This window comes from Harmonia axyridis, chromosome 1, assembly GCF_914767665.1.
Source record: "Harmonia axyridis chromosome 1, icHarAxyr1.1, whole genome shotgun sequence".
NCBI lineage: Eukaryota > Metazoa > Arthropoda > Insecta > Coleoptera > Coccinellidae > Harmonia > Harmonia axyridis.
In genome coordinates this window covers 18491417-18516269 of record NC_059501.1, presented here as the reverse complement: position 1 = coordinate 18516269, position 24853 = coordinate 18491417, and the positions used below count along the sequence as shown (strand labels likewise).

The 24853-nt window shown below is 35.4% G+C and overlaps 1 protein-coding gene across 2 annotated transcripts; it reads left to right on the top strand.

Annotated features, from left to right (window-relative positions):
* The first annotated feature begins 286 nt into the window (after positions 1 to 286).
* On the top strand, positions 287 to 14071 carry LOC123688698 (protein takeout-like). 2 transcript variants are annotated; one of them, XM_045627328.1, is made up of 6 exons: positions 287 to 308; positions 9940 to 10032; positions 10591 to 10726; positions 10932 to 11065; positions 11910 to 12059; positions 13582 to 14071. In XM_045627328.1, exons 1-6 carry the CDS (start codon positions 302 to 304, stop codon positions 13740 to 13742), a joined length of 681 nt encoding a protein of 226 aa, XP_045483284.1. In that variant the 5' UTR covers positions 287 to 301; the 3' UTR covers positions 13743 to 14071. The 2 variants fall into 2 exon arrangements, with proteins under 2 accessions (XP_045483284.1, XP_045483283.1); XM_045627327.1 differs by lacking the exon at positions 287 to 308 and adding an exon at positions 9111 to 9264.
* The last annotated feature ends 10782 nt before the right edge of the window (positions 14072 to 24853 follow it).

Sequence of the window (24853 nt, the reverse complement as noted above, 5' to 3'; positions counted from 1 at the left end):
AAAAACTCAAATAATCATCCTAATTATATTTTTAATGTGCATAATTATATTATTTTCATCTAGTCAACTAAAACTATAAATAATTTTAAATATGATGATATGTTATTGAATTAGAAATGGAAATATTCATAGAGAAAAACGCACATAAAAAAGAATAACAAGGAAGGAACTTGATTCCATTATGGAAGATTTCTACATAAACATAAACCATCCAGAAAAGTAATCATAATACGTGTAGTGAAGAACCTTCAATAATATTAAATAATATTAACAATAATGTGCTCTATAAGATGATAATCTGATGAAAGGTTGGTTACAGCATATTTCAATAAAATGATAATTCATTCAAATCAAATTCCTAACTATTGAATCACTCAACTAATACTTTGATTCGATAATTCAGAAGTTTCTGATCAAACCATTGTTCCACTGTCTAAACATTCTACTTGACAGCGAAGTTAAATCAATTTGGTTTTCTGAAATGTTAACTAATATATGATCATTTTGATTTAAGATGAGGTGACCTCCTAGACTCTAGAGTCAATGAATATTTAATAGAAATGACGGGTCTATTTATGAGTCGGTACACAATTACATCCCGCCTTCTTTTCCTGAAAGATTTTGTGATAAAAATCTATCCAATGAATTCCCAGAAGTACCTACCTATACAACATCAAATGTTACCCATTCATTACACAGGCCAACACACATTTTGGTGCCTGCGATTTTTTAACTGTTCCTGAGTAATTTTTGGATGCAGAATGTAAAAAAGTTCTCAGATTTTGTCTATCAGATCTAGTTTTAGAGATTTTTTAAAAAATTGTGTATATAATTTACGTTATAACTGTTATAATATATAATATTACTATTGACAGTTAGAAAAAACAAAGACACATGGATTTAAGTATTTATTGCAAAAACTTAATTTACATAATTACATTAGTCACTAATCACATAAAAATTTTCTTTTATACGATTTTCCAGAATGGAGTTTACTAGGGCAGTCTCGCCAGTCTCTCCAGCAGTAGTCCGCCATCATGTGGCTATCCCATCGTCCTTGATAACGATCTTCCATAGTTTTAATATCCTGGTGGAATTTTTCCCCCTGTTCTTCACTACAATCACCTAAGTTTTCTGGAAAACGATCTAGGTCTCTGTGGAGGTAGTGAACTTTTATACTCATGTTACAGCCGAGAATATTAAAATTTGAAAGCATAGTTTCCACTAATTCTACGTAATTCTCTGCTTTGTGATTGCCAAGAAAATTTTGTACTACTTGAACAAATGAACTCCAAGCGTTAGATTCAGTCTCGTTCATTGATGTGGTGAATTGTGGATCTTTAACAAGTTGCCTTATTTGAGGACCATCAAATATACCAGCTTTTAGTTTTTCCGTGCTAATGATAAATACCCAAAACAATTTCAATTTCGATTTAAGGCCTTCACAAATTACTTCATTAGGCCTAGCTTGATATGCAAGGGCGGAAGTAAGATTTTTTCTCTTGAAACCAGAAGTTCGTTGATCACGTTTTGTATTCCTTGAATCATGACATCTCTTGAAGGCCAATTTTTGTTAACCCAGTGCTCATTTTTAGCTCTGCTGTCCCAAAGGCACAAAAAACAAGGATATTTTGTATAACCACTCTGCTGTCCAAGGAGGAAGTTAACCATTTTTAAATCAACACAAAATGACCACTGATGTTCTTCGTATTTAATTTTTCTCAAAACAAATCTTATTGTTTCATATTCTTCCTTCATGGTAGTAGAATGACCAATAGGAATTGAGCCATATTTGTTACCATTATGTAAAAGAACACATTTTAAACTACGTTTTGAACTGTCAATAAAAAGGCGCCAATCATTTAACCTGTAACGTGTATCTCAAAAACTAGAGCTGATAGAAAAAATCTGGTTGCATTTTTGGAATCAGCACATTAAAACATCTTAAATCAGATGTTAGATTTCTGGCACCAAATTTTTTTTTTCATTTTGTTGGCCTGTGTTAGTTATCCATAAAATCAAGGAATAACAATGACGTGAATTCCGAAGCTTTTGAGCGGTCGTTTATTTAGACGCCAATTGATAAAATAATTATTTAATGAAAAATATTTCAATTTGTTAGCACTCACCATTCAAAAGTTATGCGGAGAAGTTTTTTTATTTTTACCAACTTTGGAAGGATATATCTCCCTTGATATACATTTAGGGCCATAATTTCATAAATCAAACTATACTTATTTTTCAAAGTACCATCACCCCCAGAAAGCTCGGTACACATTTTTGACTCACCCTGTATATCAACGAAATGAAATCTTCATGAATGAAATGAAATATTCCCACAAAGGTTCAACAATTTTTAATCCAAAAGGCTAGAGATTATGATGAATAATTTTCGAACTAGAAGTAGACATCATGAAATCAGAAGAAGAAATTTATAAAAAATAACATACCTCTACAGTACAGAGTGTGACAGCAAGTTGAATGGGAAGGACAGGAATAGGCAATACTTTAGACAAATATATCGTACCTACCAAGTATTTCCCGAAAACCTTCAATAAAATCTGAACCACCAAGTTTACGACTAAATTCATAACTTGGGATTTTTTAAAGGCACAATCTGATTTTTCCTACAATATTTATACACTCCCACAATAAATTTTTATTTCCTATTCAAAATACCCCTCTAGGGCACATTTCCCTTTTGAAACGCCGACGCGCCAGCGCGTCAAGCATAAGCTGTAGCCCTTTATCTCGCCGACACACGTATTTTGAGAGATGCGAATTCCGAACATAATGCCGCTCGTTACTGTTAAGCCCTGAGCGTTTTTTCATGTACACGTCGAGATTTGACTAACTCGACCTTAATTGAATTCGATATAGATGCCATAATACATGGAAAATCGCGGATTCAAACTTCATCGAGGTGAGTCGTCGGTTCGGTTAGCTTCGCACAAAAGCCACGTCTAAGCGGGTTTGGGGCTTTTCCGGGAAGCGTAAAGGCAAAAGCCTGTATAGTACAGAGCGCGAGGTTCGCGCGACGCTCTGTATCACTCGTGGTTTTGTTTATGAATATGCTGCGTTGCGTGTGACAAATCGCAGTACGATACAGAGCAACTGTCGCAATTCCTCGTCCGCCTCACTTGGAATCGTAATATTGACCAGTTACTAGTTGCATATTACACGTTCACGTTGTTATAGGTTATAATTTCTATTTTCTCTTGATTCTATCGCGTGCATCATGGATGAATCAACCTTAAAAAGATTGTTCGGGCGTTTGTGCCAAAATGTAAACATTCTCAATATAACAGCTGTGGACAACAACGAAAAGTTCAGTATTTTAGTGCAGTGTAAGCTTTCAGGAGTGGGCACAGTGGATGAAAAATGTGACAATTGGGTAAAAGATTTTTCATACTCGACCAATACAAACTGGATAACGTTAAGACGTTATCCTAATGCAACTCGCTATGAATTCCGAAAGCTATACGTGTGTCAACACTCATCATTGAATAAAGTAGCTGAACGAAAACGGCAGTCGTGTGAAGTTAGGAACAAAAATTGCAAAGCACAAATAGACATTAAATTCAAAAAAATTAATAGAAACACAATAAAAAATGATGTGCTGTTAAAAGACGGAATTAACGTAGTGATAAAAATAAATTTTCAACATTCCCATAGGATAAATGTGGCACAAGCTTTTCGATACTTGCGTGTGAACAAGACAGTACAAGACATTTTTGAGTCATACTTTATTTCGGGAATGACTCCGTCAGCTGCTAGATTTTATCATGAAATGAAAATAATTGAATCTGGTTCTGAAGAAACGAAGGAAATACAGAATGTAAGTACAGCATATCTTCTTGCTAATGCTAGAGAAAATCCTACTGAGAGGCAGATAAAGTACTTGTATGATAAGTGGCGTTTCTCTCAGTACGGTAGTCGAGAAGAAAAAAGTATGATAGAAGTTCTCAAGAACAGACAGTCCTTGTTGCAGAAATCCGGCGGTACACTAGTCATCAAAGAAAATCCTTTTATCGCAGTTGTTATTACTCCAATAATGCGACGCGCATTTCTTCAAAATTTATGCACTGAAATGGTTTTCGTGGACTCCAGCGGATCTTGCGATCAGACAAATACTTGTGTCACATTTCTATTCACTTCAAACAAAACAGGGGCTGTTCCTATCGCATGCATTCTTCACACATCCCAAACTGAAGCGAATTATACTTTAGCTTTTGCGTCTGCCACTGAAGCAATCGAAGTAGAAAATAGAAAGTTCGATCCAAAAGTGTTTATGACTGATGACAGTGCATCCGAGCGCAATGCGTTATCAGCTGTATTTCCGAACTCCATATTACTTCTATGTACATTCCATCTTTGTCAAGCTTTATGGAGATGGCTCTGGCAAACTGACCATAACGTGAAAAAGGAGGACAGAAGAACAGTGATGGAAATGTTTAGGAACATACTTTACGCTCCAACATTACAAGATTCAGAAGAGAATTATGATTTCTTGATGAGTAATAATATAGTGCAAAGTAACAAAGCATTATATGATCATCTGGAGAAATTGTGGGTCCGCAGAAAAGAATGGTGTATTTCGTACAGAAATAATATAATAACAAGAGGTAACAATACTAATAATTACACTGAAGCTTCAATTAGGATTTTTAAAGATATAGTTTTGCAAAGGTGCAAGGTTTTTAACTCTTGTGCATTGGTTGATTTTATCATCAATGTGTTCGAAAACTACTATAAGCGAAAATTGTTGGAATTTGCAAATTCAAGAAGATCTAAACCCCAAATTGATTATAGAAATATGTGTTTTAGAGCAAAAGATATTAACATTATTTATCAAAGGGACAATACAATTTTCCATGTTGCATCTGAAAAAGATTCCAATTTATTTTATACAGTGAATGCTAAAATTGCTTTTTGTGATTGTCCATCAGGCACAGGTGGCAAATTCTGTAAGCACCTATGCGCAATAGAACAAAAATTTGGTATATTATTTAAAACGTCTCCAGTTCTAAGCGTTCATGACAGAATACAATTAGCCAAATTAGCTGTTGGGCATTCAGCACCAGAGGAATTTTATAAAAATATGGATTCAAACACAACTGATCTTGAAAACTTTGAAAACTCAGTTCAATCAACTAATTCTGTTCCTGCTGAAGTAGACTTAGCAACATCAATGGATTTACAAATGAACGCCGAAGAATGTGAAAGCCGATTTAAAGAAGAAATTAAAAGAATGCGCAGTGAATTTGAGCGCATAACAAGTACGCTCGAAGACAATCAAAGCCCAGAAGCTACTTTATCCATCATTAAGTTTAATGCAGTAATGAACAGCCTGAAAACCCCTTCCCAAATTTTAAACTTTTTGGAAGCTAAAAGTCGAATATGCGGGAGAAAATCTAGAAAAATTCGAGTGCAGCCAACGTCAATTTCGCGACGTAAAAACAAAGCATTGCCTCAATCTGGGAGAATTCAAGCTGGCAGGCCTTCCAAAATTGAAAAACTAAAACGGAAGCACAGCCTTGGAAGCAACATTTCGCATAACCTACCAAATGCTAAGTTACATTGAACTTAATTCTGTATTTCGTTATTTAAAATATATAATGACCCATGTATATATGACTTTTATTGTACGAATATCTACCATTCATCAGGAAGATGAAGGTAGGAATGAATAGATTTTAAAATTCACGAGACAAACCTATACTGTTCAATTGGGTATTTCGCCACAATATTCTCAATTAAACAAAAAGTAATTTTAATTCAGAATCATATGCCAAATTTATGTAAAATAATATGAAAATGCAGTGTTGCAAAATACCTAATTAAGCACGTATAAATATGAACACGACACAAAGACATATATAATTTATTGGCTCTGTATTACACTGGAATTTGTCGTCTGCCATGCAGCGTATTCATAAACAAAGCCACGAGTGATCGAGAGCGCCGCGCGGACCTCGCGCTCTGAACTGTACAGGCCTTTGCCTTTACGCTTCCGGGAATCCTCGAATTTCTGGAAATTAATACGAGGGTCCTATTCTTATACCAAGGATCATCGTGAACGACGAACGTAAAATGTATTTTTTCGAGAGTTGGGTTTTTTAAATGGGACACCCTATATATGACTTGATCTCATCTATACAATGGACACAAAATGAATTGAATATCGAAATAATTGAAAAATATTTATATAGAGGGTGTCTCATTCAAAAGTGTCCACCCTCAATAACTCAACAACTTCGTGAAAACACTCAGACAGGTAGATTTTTGTCGACAGGGGACATGATCTGGGATACAAAGCTTGTGTCTACTAACACTTTGAGCATTTGCGATTAATTCTTACTAATACTGTTTGTTAGAAGACTTTCTTTCAATTGAAATTATAAGACCATTTAGAACAGCTCTGATTCTTTTAGTTTAATCGGTACCATAATTCCATAAAAAACACCCTGTAACTTTGTGAATATTCACTTCATGGAACACAAACTGCAGGTTCATACAAATTCGAATCCATGCATACATTTGTGCTGCTACGAAACTACCCACTTTCTCTTTCTTCTGATTCATTGTTGAGTTGTTGAGGATAGAAACTTTCAAATGAGACACTCTTTATAAGGTATCCCATCGGAAAAATGAAATTGAAATTCTTTTCGACGAAGCTACGGGTAAAAACTGCGTTGAAAAATATGATAATCTCAGAAAAAACGTTTTAGAATTCAGCATCTTGAACAGAAACCAAGATATAGCGAAATATGTGAAACACACATTTTTTCAGAAACGCCTTGTAACTCGTAATCTGCTTTCTGAGACTCACTATTTCGAAAAAAGAAGATCGAGGATTTTTTTCTCAGAATCTTATAATTCTGGAGATGCTTTCAGTGAGCGTCGAGCATAACATTTTAGAGTATGTAGATGGGGGAAATACTTTTCATATGTGATGGATGAAGTGTTAGTAATTATTCTGTCTTTCAAACCTGAAAACAATCCACGATTGACATTGAATAATTCCATTCTGCCAACTCAAGGAACAGTTAATCATTCACCAAAACTCCAATTAATAACCTACTGAGAGCTTATAACTCATGAATTGTCTTCGAGAGAGTTAGCTGAAGATGAGTTGGGAAATTTAGAAATGATAAATCAATTGACTTCTTTACAAACATACATTCTCAGCCGGTTTCTGAAAGGCCAATCATCGTAAAAACCAACTTACCAACTGTCAAATCTATGGTCAAGTGTCATTTGAGTTGCTTGAAGTGAGATCAACTACTTTAATTTGATCATTCCTTCCAGGTATAGTCAACTTATTCGTTGTGCTTAGCGAATTAACTTTCTGGAGATGTTTATAAACGTAGTCTTCAACGAAATCTCAATTTTATCGGTATGGACAACAATGATTATAGTGTCAATAATATAATTTTCTCTAAGAAGGCCATGTACTTTTGCAATATATCCATTTGAAGCTTATTGCAATTTTTGTTGGTCACAGCGTCATCAGAACCCAAGGGAAAATCATAACAATTTTTACCGAGTCGAGATCCTTCAGGTGGAAGAACAATTTTAAGTTTTATGCAAAATTTCTTGTTCGCCACGACTTCAAATTTATAGGAAATCCAACAAAAATTGATAATTAAGATAAATACCCAATATTTTTGTAATTGCAGATCCAATCGGATTGATATTTTCATGTTTTTGTAATCTAAACGATATTTTGCAGCTTTAATATATGTTGTTCGAATACATATACTGATATTGTTATGAAGGGTGTTTTTAGTGGGTGAGTCATTAGTTTTTTGGGCCAACTTTTTTGGTTGTATTCGTTTTGGTGCAAAAATAGGAGCCATCGATGGAGAAAAAAAAAATACATGAAAAAGTTGAACCGTTTTCGAAACATTTAATTTTTTGTAGTGACGTGGTGTCAGCAGATTTATTAATCACGAGACAATTTTTAACTTTCATTTCTATACAAACCTAGTTTGAAACAGACTTATTGTTATGTACTTATTGTTTATCAACGCCACAGGAAAGTTATATCATCGACAAAATTGAAGTCAGAATTGTGTATGGACTGCTAAAATATCGTTAACGATGAATCTCGCAATGAATAATGTAACATCAGTGGCTACAAATACTCAAATATCTCAAAAACGGTTTGAATTTTTGAATTTGAATAAGTGTTCTTTTTTCATGTAATTTTCTTCGCTCCATCGAAAGCTCCTATATTTTCGACGAACGAACACAACGAAAGAATTTGTCCCAAAAAATCATGACTCACCCTGTGAAAACACTTTTTTTAACATAATCAAAAAATTTAGAAGTGTGATAAAAAAATGTATTATAACAATATCCATTTATGCACGAAATTCCCATCTGATGACATTCACCGTTTAGAAGTTATATAAAGAAATGTTTTTGATTTTATCAACTTTGAAAGGATATATTTCCCTTAAGATGCATTTTGGGCCATAATTTTTTCATCAAACAATACTTATTTTGCAATGTTCTATCACCCCCAGAAAGATTGGTACACATTTTTGACTCAACTTGTATATATATTTTTTTTGATTCGATGCTCTGATTGTTCTGATATTCCTGAGTAACACTTTCCTACGATAGGTAGCCCATTGACTCACAATATTTCTATATTTCTTCAGATCTCAGAGTATATTAACTTTGAATGAATATCAAAAAATCAACTTGACTCTCAGCGCTGAGACTATACGGTAAGAGAATTATTACATTTATATTCTTGATTTCAAATTAAACAATAAATCATTATGTGAAATATGTACAATCTGTGACATAAAAAAATATTCCATTTTCGTTTTTTAAACGATTCCAATTGGAAATAATGAATAAACATGCATATGTTTAATGATCTTAAGTTGATGCAATTTGACACCTTATTAAGGCGAAAATATATAATGCCCTCGGTCTACAGTGTGTTCATCTCTCATGAATGATTTTTCATATTTGTTCGATGAATCGAATCAAAATTGATTATTTTGGGAATGCTCATCAGGTTAATAGTTCCTTCATTCATTATCTGAAACGAGTTATGCTAAAATTCTGTCGGCCAGTTAAAAAGGTATACAGTGAAGGAGATCTTCTTTTTTCATATCAAAATATAAAAGTAAATACTTGTGAATACGGAATCAGTTCATATTCTAGACCCATTCGTCGTCATGTTCAAGGTGCTGATTGGTGTATGTTTTGTTTTTTCCGTTGTGTACGGATTACACTTACGTAAGTTTGACAAATATCCAATCATATCTAGGTACTATACAGGGTCTTTCAAAAGTAAATAATCAGAAGATCTAAAATTTGAAGGGTGAAGGGTGTGTCTCGAGGTCCCTTGCCAATATCAAAAATTGGTTAAGTGCTGACCACGAGGAGGTGAAATTTCTAATATCAATTTCATATCAAAGTTGAAAACCAAATTTGAGATCAGTCATATTTTTGTGAAGTCCATGGGAACAAATCTTTTCGGATTTCCCGAAATTCTCAATAATCAAGTGGCTGCTGATTTTCAAATCAAAGTTTAATTCTCTAGAGACATAAATTGATGTGTTCTTAAAAATTATCAATTTTTTCATATAACGCTCAGTATTTGAAGGTTCTCATCATATACATAAAGTGATAATTTGAGAAATAATTAAATGATTGAATGATTAATGAGTGATCATATTATGTTCCAATATATCAATACCTTCCTTCGATTGAGCAACATAGAATCCAATCTGTTATTAGGTATGACCATAATTTCTATTCTATTTCCTGGGAGTGAAGGTTTTACTATCTTCTATTACATATTGATAGTGTTAATGATGATAGCTGAATACAAGGTCAAATAAAAACAACGTCTAGTAAATATTCACATTGCTTCACATCGCTGATGAATATTAATTACATTTTTTACAGCTTCATATATCAAACCTTGCCGTCTAGATTCTCCGGATTTTACAGAGTGTGCCATAAAACATGGGAATGATGCGATTGCTACGCTTCTGAAAGGTAGATAATGTGAAGATATTATTATATTATATTTTCTTAGGTAATTAATGCTTTCTCGAAATTTCAATTTTTATTATTGACAAACGTTGTCCAACCAAAAATTTGGCTTTCATTTCGGTGGCTCAATCTATTTAATTCATTCACATATTCACACAATTAATTAATTACATATGTATAGGATACGACAATGAAAACAAACATAAACACAAACAAATTATCCAAAAAATAATAAACGTAGTATGAAAAAAAGATTTTTCTTGGAACTTTGTCACCCTCTACGACAAGAGGTAACGACAGTTTTTTTTTATAGAAAGAACTGTCAACAATAGATTGTTGATGTGTTTGAGTCCAAATTGAACAAACTATTTCAAAATATAAGGGTTATTACTCTTTTTGTGCTTTCACAGAAATGTAAATAGCTTATCCAAAATATTCAGTTGAATATGAAAATCTCAGTAATAGATTAACTTTTATGTATGATAGTTTTACTTGTTACCAACAAAAAAAAAATCAAATGTGTTTCCATTCCATATATTAAGTTAAATTCACTTGTTTTAGGTGACAGGGCTTATGGTATTCCTTCTTTTACACCTTTCATTATCCCTTTGGTGACTATATCTGCTAATGGACTGGACATGAATCTGACACAGGCTACTTTTTCTGGTATTGAGAACCTGAAACTAACGAAATATATGTGAGAATCTTATTTTACTATATGAATGAGTTGAACTGATTTCATAACAATATAATTTCTAAGAAAATATAAGACATATGGGTTGATCTATCATAGCATAGTTCTATCTGAGAGTTGAGATTTTGAAGACTACCTATACCTATCAAAACTTACAAGCCTGACGCTGAGTTTATACAATTCTCTACTTGATGTAAATTATTTTCAGATTAGATTTGAAGAACAAAAAGGTTAACATCACAATGACGAATCCGTTTTTAAATTTTGAATTCGACTACAAAACAAGAGGAAAAGTTGCAGCTCTACCTATTGAAGGAGATGGACACGGTTGGACGAAATTTTGTAAGGAATTCAAAATAACTAAATTTGTTACCAATTCCACTCATTCATCTCACTCCCAATATTATTAACCTCCATTAACTTCAACTGGAGGATGAATGTGAGGACATTTAATTTTTCTAAAAATTAGTAGTACTCGTATATGGAATATCAAAAAACGAGGTTAAACTATAAAAAAATTATTTGTATTACGATGACTACATATATATCTAGGTTTTTCAATGATCGGTTTCATTTTGATATCGATAAAAACGGGTACATTTCAAGAGAAATCAATTGGAGTTTATTTCATAGTAAAAAGGAAGATTCCATCGAAGATGAAAATCGATATCAGTCATGTGACAGTCCGGCTAGAATAGCCTCGAGGATTCTAAGTTGTTCTTGAGTGACAACCATGGTTTCGATACTTCACATAAATATGTGCCTTTAAAAAAAAAATTCTTGTGGATGTTATGTTCTTAATTCTTTGGGGGAGGTTATTGAAATAACTTATCCCAAGCTCAAAATTTTCCCACCAGTGGCACTATTGACGGCCGAGAAGGTTTTTCAAAACGACCGAAAAGTGCTTTGGTTGTGACTCCTAAATGTTTACCATTTTTGTAGTGAATTTTAACAATTTCAATTGGTTGTTGAATCGTCTATAGTTCTTTTTCTAGTATTGAATTAGTTTTAACTTGTCAAAAGTCAAAATATGACTGCTTCTAAAGTGATAGATGCCCTGATATCGAGCTGTTCAAAACGAAACCTATTCTTGGAAAACCCTTTACAATAAAAGTTTTGTGCAATGCACACAGTTTTTTCAATGTTATTATTCATAATTTGATGACACCTATTTCTATGAATATAGATAATGGAAACTACTCATATGATTATGACTTCGATGTGATGGAAAGAAAAGGAAAGCATTATATGCACATCGTTAAGAACAAGATAAAAATAGAGCCCGAACGTCTAGAAGCTAATATTGATAATCTTTTCAATGGAAATAAGCAATTAGGTGAGTTTTTAGATGAACTATTAACAACACAGAAAATTTTCATGCTGAAAAGTTCATCGAATAAATACATGGTGGCCCACAAAAATGAATCCTGCCGGAAAGTATTCTGTTTCCTGGGTTTTAATTAGTGGAGAAACGAAGGAAGTGAATACTTACAAAAAAACTAAGGAATGAAGAATTCTCTAATAGAGCCAAATTAACTGCGATAAGTTAGAAATAGCTTCAATACTTATTTTAAATATATCCTGCTTTTTTTATATCTTTGGCGGTTGGTTTAATGTGATATAGCTTTTTTTATTTCTCTGGATGCTTGTCCACATGTTACTTCAAAAAAATATTCCAAACGTGTGAGATCCGGATATGTAGCGGTCCGGTTTTCTCTATTTGTGGTTCACATTAAACATTAAACATTATTCAGTTCATCCGATACAATGCTGCTGAACAAATCAATTAATTTTTTCTTTTTGTTAGTAATTTTATTGAGGTTAGGTATAAAAATAGCTTGAAGCTAAACCTCACCTCATCAGATGTACCAATTATGTAATAATAAAAACCTGAAGAAACAACAAATGCAATCTCAAAATGTGTACATTTAGATAATAGTATATTCTAAAACAAGTTGCAGAATGGGCTCCTATTCCAACACGAATGCGAAATTCGAAAACGAGCGACGAAGGAGCGAGTTTTGGAACGCATGAGTGTTGGAATTGCCTTCTGCAACGAGTATTAGACGATATTTTCTCTATTTCAGTCAAGTTTTGTGAAATATGGTCGAAATTCAATGAAAAATTCAGATTATATATCCTAGTGACTTTTGTATTGTATCTTGGCAGTTGGTGTGACTGTTACGAACATTGACAGTTTACGGAATTCGAAGATGTATTGTACGATTCGAATTTTGAAATAATTTACAATTAGGCATTGAATACGTAAATTATGTCTGACGAAATAGATTTAACATCACCAGAATAAAGAGAAATTGCGAATAATGTTGCAAATCATTTCACTATATCCAAATTATATTATATTGACAATTATTGACGTTTGTTGAAATGTGATAGAGTTGGAAGTCAGTATAGACAAACACAAAAAGAAAAATATAACTGAAAACGATGCTGTAATGAGTTCATTACAGCACTGTTTTTTAGAACTGTAATGAATTCATTACGATACTGATATAGAGAAAATAAATTATACGGGGAAGACCAGATACTCACTCAAGTGTTCTCCAGAATGAAACATTGCATTATTCGGTGATGAACCGGTCCGTATTCAAAAAGATTTGAAGAGTATTTCATGTTTAATGCAACGTAAAATGTAAATACGAGGTGTGGCGGTATTATCGATAAGTTTAATTGATGAAAATTTCAATATATATCATAAGGACTTCTGGACTGGAAATATTCGATTGGATTGAATTACCTGGGCCACCCTGTAAAATATCGAAGTTAACTAGTAACAAACTTGAAGACATCAAGAACAGTTCAATTTGTCGATTGAATATAATATTTCTGATTTATAGGTGACCATTTGAACAACTTCTTTAACGAAAACTGGAGAGAACTACTGGTGCAATTCGGTCCAGTGCTATCTGAGGTTTATGGTTCAGTTGGGAAACAGATATTGGCCAAAATATATGATAGGATTCCGTTAGAAGAAATATATCCTGGAATAGTTCTATGATAAACTTTCACCCTCACCTCCAATAAATTAAGTTTTCATTCATGTTTATTGGTTGGAGCAGTACATTAATGGAACCATCATTAATTTCCTTAACTTTTCATGAAGAATCCATGAATATAAGAATCAAGCTATCAACCGAAATACCATTGACTAGTTGTGATCGAAGGAAATATAGTCAACCTTGATAATTTCCATATTTTATAAGCTCAACCTTTGTCATCGAAAGAAAAAAACAATAATCTAATGTTGAACTCAAAACTTCCTTGAGGTACTTTATGATAGGAACAACAAATTTTATATACCAGAATTATAATTTTCGTTTCATCATATATTGTTATATCATTTTTTCACCTCGAACTGAAAATATTTATTCACTGAAAAAAGGTATTTAATCTATTTGAAAACTTTCAACATGATTAACTAGTGTGCAGGTAGATTCTCCGAATGGTGGAGACTTTTTTAATTTATTTCTGGGGTTTAGAACTTTGGTTTATGTCTCGGTTTATATGAGTAGGAAATTTCTTAGAAAGAACTGTATGAGATCATTTTTATTTACATATTGTTATTTGTTCATTTCAAAGAATATTACATATTATCTTTGTCACGAGTATTTTATATTATTTTTTATAAATTAACATATTTAAGAAGCTTTCTTATTATTTCTATTTAGGAAAATTATTCTTTTCATTTCTGCAGGTTCCAAAATACTTGTTGGTGAATGTCAAAAACAGAACCAACGAATTGATTCGATGGACTTTGTGAAGTGAACAAGGGTGTTGTTGATTGTTAACAAGAGTTATACCAAATTTCCTGTTTTTACTACGTTAATTCCAAAGAAAATTAATAAAATCCACTACGTGACTGCTCAGTTCAAAACGAAATCATAACTTTTTTTCTTACAACCACCGATTTTTATGGTGCTTTCACATAATTCCTTCATATAATGATCTTGTAGAATGACAATATTTTCAATTTGCTAATGAAAAAAAAATGTAAGTTACTTTTCGTTGTACCGAAATCAATTGATGATATGTCCAATGTACAAAGCACTGATATATATTCAAGATATTCGTGAAAAAATCTTACACAAAATCATTATTGATAAGGAAGAATTATAATTTTGTTGATAAAATAGTCGACCGTCGCAAAATGTTACCCTCTTCTTATATGCTTTGAAATAAAAAGAAGATGAAGAGAATATACAACTGCGTACACCGTACAAAGTTTGGTCATCGCCGAAGCGTTATAGGGAAAGCCACGATATGGTTAACCCTCTTAAAGTTCATATAGTTGAGGGACTGTTGTTGTATCGCGAAACTTTTGAAAAAAAAATATTTGTATATGATATTCTCACAATATAATCACTTTCATGAGAGAAGTTTTTCCCTTCAAATAATTCAAAAAATTATTTATTCGAATAAGTTTGCCAAAATTTAGGACACTCGTCATTGTCTCCTCACTATACCAGACCAAATCCTTCCCTGGCAAGAAAGAATTTCTGGCAAACAGCAATATATCTTAGTGCAACTGTCGGATCTGAAATTATTGTCCCCACTTGGGCCATTTACTGTTAACGCGGACTCGACTTCACAATCTACGGCGACGTCAGATGCGGCAGTATTGGCCAGCTAGATTGAATTGGAAATTGATTGCTGCAAACATTAGATCATCGGCCCTGATGATGCTGGGTGTGTGGAGAATCCCAATCTGAAAAGGTCTCTCCAATGAGATTTCTTTCATTGCCCGCTGACCCAAATTTCACAGTAATCTACTAAATTCATCTCATTGATCGATAAAAATAGTTTTCCCAAAACTGTCAGGATACAGTTCTGGAATCTGTGGCTCTGTTGTTTTCTGTATTATGCAATTTATAAATTGAATGATTTATTTGAACAATCATCAATCCTTTTTAACCATATTTCATCTATTCTGTTGGCTTTATATGCTTGGTCTCTTACTTAGTTAGTCCTTTTGTGACTGTGGGTAAGTTGCACTCCAGAGTATTGAAACTCCATTACTAATTCTACAGGATTATCTTAAACTACATCTTTTCATCTTGTGGCTTTTTTAGCGATTACGACTTCTTTGGTTTTCGTGATAGATATTTGCATGTTGTAATCTGCAAGAGTAGGAATGTTTTAAAATTCGTCAATTAAAGTTAAATTTAACGTATCATGTATAGAATCTACCGCTCCTATAGCAAATCCTGCAAGGAAAAGTAGACTGCAACAGGAAACCTAGCAGAACGAAAATCTGCTTACAGGTTTGCCAAAATAAATGCCTGGTTTGACAAGTTGTTACCGATGCCAATGCACAAAGAGCAATTTGCCAGTCGAAGAAAAAATGGTTCAGTTTGTTCAGTTCCAAGCCGGCAGAAAATGTATTCAAAATAACTTGTGACTGAATGATGTTGTGACAAATCGGAAATATAAAAAAACAGTGAAAAATAGGACGGAATCAGGACCAGTGCAATTGAATACCCAACTAATTCTGCATGACATGGAGAAGTGAATTTGAAATGTCTTTACGTCTATTTTTGAAGAAACCAAAAACCTTCCCGTTAGATAAAATAATAATTGAGTAGTCTCGATCAACATAAAATGTCACAGCAGACTTTCAATTGTGATTCTACATCAAAATGCAGACGATAAAGCAACAAAGGCCTTGATGGCGTGCGGGCGTTTAGCTGGTAAAATTTTTAGATGTTGCCCAAAAATACTGCGATAAATGTCGTTCATGATGAGTGAGGACGATTATAAGCTAAAGGGGGAGTAGTCTGGCATGCCAAAGCAAGCAACAGCACTAGAGATCATTACAGATATCACTCCTCCTCATCTAGTGATAGTGATATCGAAAAAACTACGTTACTAAGTAGAAAAAATATTGGGAAAGGAAGTCCAAGTTCTTGAAAAGATTCCCATCAAATGCTCAACTTTGACACTGCGAGATCCAAGAAGAATCTGGATCTCAGCAAAAATATACTACACCATCACTGGATTCCTCACAGGACATTGTAGCCTCAGGAAACACCTCATGAGAATGGGTCTAGCAGAAAATGACGAGTGTAGCTTCTATGGGGAGGAGGAAGAAACTCCAGATAACCTGGTGATCGATCTGCTTTGGACAAGAAACTCATAGAAGTGAGGAATTAGCCTGCCTTAACTCATCCAAGATACTGGAGTTCATTAGAAATCTGGAACTGGAAGGCGAGCTGTGGATCACGCTATGGCGAGAAAAGCACTGATGGGGGGCACAATAGACCATTAGGTCGCAAAGTAACGGAACCTCCTTGATTAAATCGCTGTTAAAGAAAATTGCAGATGATTGAAGATGCAGTTTTGAAACAACGAGGAAAAAAATATTCTGCTACTCAAAATGTAGGGAAGAAAAAATTGGTATAGATTGACTCTTTTGAAATAATTGTTTCAAGTAGCATAGTGAAATCAGAAAAAACCACAAAACTGTGTATGTATTTTCATGCACTTAGTTACATACACACATTCAAGAATATTATATACGTGTGTTGTTTGGAAAATGTATAATTCCCTAACTTTTGAAAAGCAGTATATTTCGAACTGCCATATTAACCTCGATATCAACTGAACACCTAGTCGGTCAATGACCACTATTAACGAACTCAACTGGGACAAGAAATGAACCTACGAGGCGTGCATTTAAAGTAAGGTCTCCAAGGCCATTGTATCGCCGCAAGTAGCGCTAGATGAAATCTGGCAACACTGTTGTATACGTTAGGCCCCCCTCCACCAATCAACACCTGGTGGAGCTCATTAGGACGCTCAGTCTTGACATAGCAACCATTTGCAATCGAAGTGCCGGTTGTCGCTCCCCCCAGGTGCGAGTTAGGTTCAGTCAATGAGTTGGCCGAAAAACTCCAAGATGTGTTCAGTAGAGACTCTATTCATTCAATTTTGGTGAATAACCTGCAATACCGAAAATTGTCAGCCAGGTGGGTCCCGAAAATACTTACCCCGGAGCACAAAATCAAACGTGTCCAATGTGCCCAAGACTTTCTCGCCAGTTTTGAAGAGGAAGGGGAAGAATTTATTGATTCAATCATCACAGGAGATGAAACATGGGCTCATTATTACTTACGGAAATTTGCAAAAGATGAAGAAATTCATGAAGCGGTCATTTCGTTCTTGCGCGAGGCGGTGGCATCGTGGTCCGAAGAGGGGATACAAAAGTTTGTCGTACGAATGAGGAAGCTCATCGGAGTGAATGGCGATTACGTAGAAAAATAGCTTAGATTTCAAGCTTTACTGCAATGTACAAAATTTAGTGAATAAATGTTATTTAATGTGAAAAAAATGAATGGAGAACGTACTTGGAATACACGCCTCGTATTTTGAAATTTTTTTGGCTCCTTTCGTTCGATAGTCATCTTGACGTCCGGACTTCAGCATTAAATTTGATCACGAATCGACAGCGAGTCAAATCTTATACCCAAAATACTGAATTTAAGACGGAATATTCGGGGAACGACCGCTCGAAAAAACCTGACCTGAAACCAGGACGACGACGTTCGCACAAACGCCGCGTATTAAAACAGAATTAAACTTTAACGCGATACACCCTCGTAATTCACGAAACATTATCGTAGCAGGGACGTCGCCGTAACGGCAACTTTGTCATCTAGCGGGCTTTAAGTACCCGTACTTAGGCACAATGCTCGAGACACAGTATGAATTATTGAGTTCCTTCCTCTCAGTCGTGTAATTGTCTTACACCCCATAATAACCCGCGAATACGACACCGACTGCTCATTCATAATTCAGCCTGTGCGAGTGTATTAAAGCAATGAACCGACGTAATTTAACAATCGGAGTTACTTATGCCGACATGAATTATTCCGGTTCAGCTACGCTCAAACCTCCAAGGTTTGCTTTTGATGGTTTGGTTTTTTTTCTCCTTCTCGTGTTATGCTCTACGTACCGCTGATTGAAATATCGACTGTGTTTACATTCTGGTAACATTACGCTATTAGGTTAACTTGTAAATTGAAACCCAAATGTTTTTTTGAAAGGATATTCGCATTTTTCTCACATTTTGTTCAATAGTTGATATCACAGGCCAACACACATTTTGGTGCCAGCGATTTTTCAACTGTTCCTGAGTAATTTTTGGATGCAGAATGTAAAAAAGTTCTCAGATTTTGTCTATCAGATCTAGTTTTTGAGATTTTTTAAAAAATTGTGTATATAATTTACGTTATAACTGTTATAATATATAATATTACTATTGACAGTTAAAAAAAACAAAGACACATGGATTTAAGTATTTATTGCAAAAACTTAATTTACATAATTACATTAGTCACTAATCACATAAAATTTTTCTTTTATACGATTTTCTAGAATGGAGTTTACTAGCGCAGTCTCGCTGAAGGCTCCAGCAGTAGTCCGCCATCATGTGGCTATCCCATCGTCCTTGATAACGATCTTCCATAGTTTCAATATCCTGGTGGAATCTTTCCCCCTGTTCTTCACTACAATCACCTAAGTTTTCTGGAAAACGATCTAGGTGGCTGTGGAGGTAGTGAACTTTTATACTCATGTTACAGCCGAGAATATTAAAATTTGAAAGCATAGTTTCCACTAATTCTACGTAATTCTCTGCTTTATAATTGCCAAGAAAATTTTGTACTACTTGAACAAATGAACTCCAAGCGTTAGATTCGTTCATTGATGTGGTGAATTGTGGATCTTTAACAAGTTGCCTTATTTGAGGACCATCAAATATACCAGCTTTTAGTTTTTCCGTGCTAATGCCAGGAAATTTACGTGACAAACACCCAAAACAATTTCCATCTCGATTTAAGGCCTTCACAAATTGCTTCATTAGGCCTAGCTTGATATGCAAGGGCGGAAGTAAGATTTTTTCTCTTGAAACCAAAGGTTCGTTGATCACGTTTTGTATTCCTCGAATCATGACATCTCTTGAAGGCCAATTTTTGTTAACCCAGTGCTCATTTTTAGCTCTGCTGTCCCAAAGGCACAAAAAACAAGGATATTTTGCATAACCACTCTGCTGTCCAAGGAGGAAGTTAACCATTTTTAAATCAACAGAAAATGACCACTGATGTTCTTCGTATTTAATTTTTCTCGAAACTAATGCTATTGTTTCATATTCTTCCTTCATGGTAGTAGAATGACCAATAGGAATTGAGCCATATTTTTTACCGTTATGTAAGAGAACACATTTTAAACTACGTTTTGAACTGTCAATAAAAAGGCGCCAATCATATGGAGTGTATTCAGGCAAACCCATTTTTTCTAAGAGCCCTTTTATATTGTTACAGAATACCAAGTCATTTTCCTGAGTGAAAAAAGGCAGCAGATCCTTATCTGTTTTACGATAAAATGTAATATTAGTACCTCGACAAAGTAGATTTTTTTCTTTTAATCTGGATGCAAGTAATTCAGCGGATTCCTTTGAGAGATTCAGGTCTCTTATAAGATCGTTTAGTTCTTCTTGATTGACCTGTAACGTGTATCTCAAAAACTAGAGCTGATAGAAAAAATCTGGTGGCATTTTTGGAATCAGCACATTAAAAACATCTAAAATCAGATGTTAGATTTCTGGCACCAAATTTTTTTTTTCATTTTGTTGGCCTGTGTATTCATTATGAAATGAAACGAGCTAGATAGATCCCATCCAATTGCGTGATCTATTTGGATTTTTCACGAGCATTTGATCTTCTCCTTCACAAGGTAAAGCATAATAGGAATTCGTGTTTGTGGATCGAGGCATTTACACTGGCAGAATCTACCAAGTTCGGGTTGGCGGAGTTCTGTCTTCACTAAGCCCAAATTTGAGCGGTCTTTCGCAAGCTTCTGTATTGGGACCGCTTTTTTTCTTCTCTATATATCGAATATGCCCAAGATCCTCAAATATAAGTGTTCTCAATTCGCCGATGACACCAAATTGTTCGGATGCCGAATCAACGCTGCTTGGGAAATTCAGGAAGACCTAAAGACGTTGGTGCCAGGAATGGCAGTTGCCCCTCAACCAGAAAAATTATGTTGTTTTACATCTAGGTTTCTTCAATCTTTGCCATCAGTACTATCTGGACAATGCCCCCATCAATACCTGTAGCAGTTATTGTGACCTCGGTGTTATTATTACCGAGAATCTTAGATGGTTTGACCACATTCTTTCCATTGCGAATAGGGTTAAGATATCCCTGTTCATGATACAGAAGACCTCTACGGATGCGACCCCGCAACATAACCTGCCCTGTTCAAGACGTATGTCCGCTTGATCATGGAGTTCACCGAGCATCTTGCCTACTATATGGGATTCTGCGCCCAAGATAAACTATATTCAATGAAATTACCATCGTTCGTAGACAGGAGGATTCGGTGCTATCTAATCACAACCTACCGTGATCTTCGCAATCTCTTTGGAGTTGACGTTAACCACCTCTTCAAACTGAAACTTGATGGTTATCTTCGTGGTTATGCTTACAAGCTATCTAGGAAAAAAATTGGATCATCACAGAGACAAAATTTCATCTCTTATCGGGTTTTTGGTGCGTGGAATGGTTTGCCTTCGACAGTTGTGAACTCAGTGTCGGTTAATGCTTTCAAAAACAGTTATGACAGTTTGGACCATCGCGTACGTGAGTGATACTCGTAACGGAGGATATGTTTGCATTTTTCGTTTTCACTTTAATACTCACGAGGGAGAAACGTCTAGAGAAGTGAGGTGGTTTTTCCCATTTCAACGTTTGGCCACTTTCACAACATGAGGTCGAGAATCATCATACTCTCAAATCACTTTATTATGTCTCTCGTTGTATTGCATTCGTGTGTCTCTCAATGCTCGGCTTGAACGGATTAATTGCGTTCGATAACGATCACCTGTGATTGTTTCAGTCGGTTTTCACATACATTATTGACTAATCCGAGGTGGTTTCACCAAATACTGAGCATGACCTCAGAACTGAGAATATTCGGTTTGGCCGTCGACGTGAAAGTATGGCCGGGATATCCTCATGATTATCGTAATGAGCACATTTTTCGTCGCCACTCACAATGCGATGAAGTTTTCTGCCTTGAAGCAGCTGTTCACAAGTTAACAAACACTGTTCAACATTTCTTGTAGGCCACCCAATTTCCCTGTTTCTGAATCATTCTGATGACTTTCATGGCTTGCTGCATCACTCCCAATGATCCCAATTCGTGTTGCGTTTGACATTAGTCCGGATCAATTAATGCCTCCGATTCTGCATCTTCGAAAACATTTTCTCTTCCACCGCCATGATGGCCTTCGACGTCAAAATCACAGTTCTTGAAGTGTTGAAACCACTCTCGGCACGTTCTTTCACTAATGGCGGCCTCAAGATAGGTATTTGAGTGCATCCGATGAGCCTCAGCCGCTGATTTATCCATATTGAAGCTGAAAATTAAAACCTCTCTCAAATGACGTGAATTCGGCTCGTGGGCTGACATGTTTGATCGAGAATAACTTCATGATGCAGACACAAATCGACTAAGTTTCAATGGCGTTATGTTTACAAATATCTAAGCTCATTCTATGATATCTCCGATGAATATACTTTGACTACCACTCACTGCTACAGCCATCTATTGCAAAACGGCTTAAGCAAAGTTGTACACCTAATATGAATACAACGTCAACACAAAACTTCTCAGATCTGAATCTCTGCTGCCCGCCGACAGATAAGTAGCAAAACTAATTCTGTTGGCTATTATTTTTATGAGGAGTTTCAAAAAAGTGTTAATCAGACTTATACCGCCGTAATAATTGGGTGCGCACTTGTCTTCCTTCTTGAACATCGGTATAACTGTACTGGTTTTCTATTGTTGTGGTATTCGGCATTGATGTGATATCTTCTGGATTTCTTCAGTTTCATTGTTAGTGTTCTTCTTCTGCAACTGCCTGCTGAGTTCGAAATACGTTTACGGAAGTATTATTATTTTTCTCTATCTCGACTGAAATTATCCACAAACATTGAATCTTGAAAAGTCATATTTCTATCCTTTCGAAACATCATAACTACAATTTTTTTTTAATTCTCCATTTTTTCAATGAGATAAATTGATGAAGACTTTACATCTATCAAATAATGATGTGTTCCAAATGATACAATTCGAAATTCTGCCGAATTCTGCACCGATTAAAACAGTTTGCAATATCTCAAATTCATCATGTTATCCTTCAACTCCCTCAGTAATTGGCGATTGTTCCACACCTCGTTATAATCTGCATATACTGTGCCCATTGTTCCTACATTATTCAGAATTATGCGAGGTCTAAGAGCAGTGAATCCTCACTAATTCAGGGCTCGGTTATATGAATGAATTATTAGTTTTCCTAATATGGATCCCTAGAAATTCGACATCTATATCCTGGAAACTGAATACAATTCCCTTTGTGATTCCAATGGAATTCCCTGCTGGATATACCTGTAAAATTGTGCTGAAACCCGTATCCTGGTAGCTTGTAACACTGTTGAATTTCTAGAGATTTTACAGTTGGGGTGAGGCCTCAAAGTTTCATTATTTCGAGCGAGTAGCGAAATTGAAATTTGGTCGTAGATTAAGACACACATATGAGACTCCTTGGCGCACAGATTGCACCGCTAATGTCATACCACTTTTGGTAATTTTAACACTTGGTTTTTGAGAAATCGATTAGATCGAGTTTCGTGTATTGAACGAAATGAGCTACTGATTGACCACGCAGCTTATTCCCCATATCTGACCTTCCGAGACAAATCCTCGTAATTTGCGGGAAGTTTTAATTTTCTGCATTATAATGAAGAAATCTACCGCTGAGGCTTATCGAATGCTCTTGAGTACCTATGTTTAGGCCGCCATTAGTAAAATAACGTGTTGAGAGTGGTTTCAACGCTTCAAGAAGGGTGATTTTGACATCGAAGACAAGCATGGCGATGGAAGAGAGAAGGTTTTCGAAGATGCAGAATTGGAGGCATTACCGGATCAAAACTCGTATCAAACGCAAAAAGAATTGGCAGAATCTTTGGGAGTGGCGCAACAATGCTTGAAAGTCATAGGTATGATTCAGAAACAAGGAAATTGGGTGCCGTACGAGTTGAAGCCGAAAGATGTTGAACGACATTTGTTTGCTTGTGAACAGCTGCTTGCAAGGCGCAGACGGTAGGGATTTCTGCATCGCATAGTGACTGGAGTGGAAGAATGGATTCATTACGATTATTCCAAGCGCAAAAAATCATGGGAATATCACAGCTATGCTTCTACGTCGACGGCCAAACCGAATATTCACGGTTGCAAGGTCATGCTCAGTATTTGTTGGGACCAGCTCAGCGTAGTGTAATATGAGTTATTAAAACCGACCGAAACAATTACAGGCAATCGTTATCGAACGCAATTAATGCGTTTGAGCGCAGCATTGAAAGACAAACTGCCGCAATACAACCAGAGACATGATAAAGTGATTTTGCAGCATGACAATGCTCGACCCCAAGTGGCGAAAGTGGTCAAGAAATACTTGGAAACGTTGAAATGGGAAATCTTACTCCTCCCGCCTTATTTTCCAGACGTTGCACCCTCGGACTATAACTTGTTTCGATCAATGGTACACACACGGCCTGGCTGACCAGCACTTCCGATCTTATTCTTCTTCTTGGAGTGCCTATTCGCGACGAATGTTGGTGACCAACATGGCTATCTTCACTTTATCTGCGGCGGCACGAAAGAGTCCTGCAGTTGTTAAGGAGAACCACTGTCTAAGATTCTGTAGCCAAGAGTTTCTTCTTCTTCCTGGGCCTCGCTTTCCGTAAGTTTTGCCTTGTAAAATTAGCTGCACAGGCCATACCTATGTTCATTTCTTGTTATATGCCCTAGGTATTCTTGCTTTCGCTGTTTGATTTTAGATGACAGTTCTCGCTCTTTTCCAATTCTCCTCAGAACATCCTCATTCCATACGTGATCCACCCAGGATATCCGCAGTATTCTCGAAGGCCTCAAGTTTTTCATCGATGATTCTGTCAGTGTCCATGACTCAACGGCGTACAGAAGCACCGAGAATATATAGCATCGCAACAAGCGTATTTTAATTGTAGTCGATAAATCATGGCATTT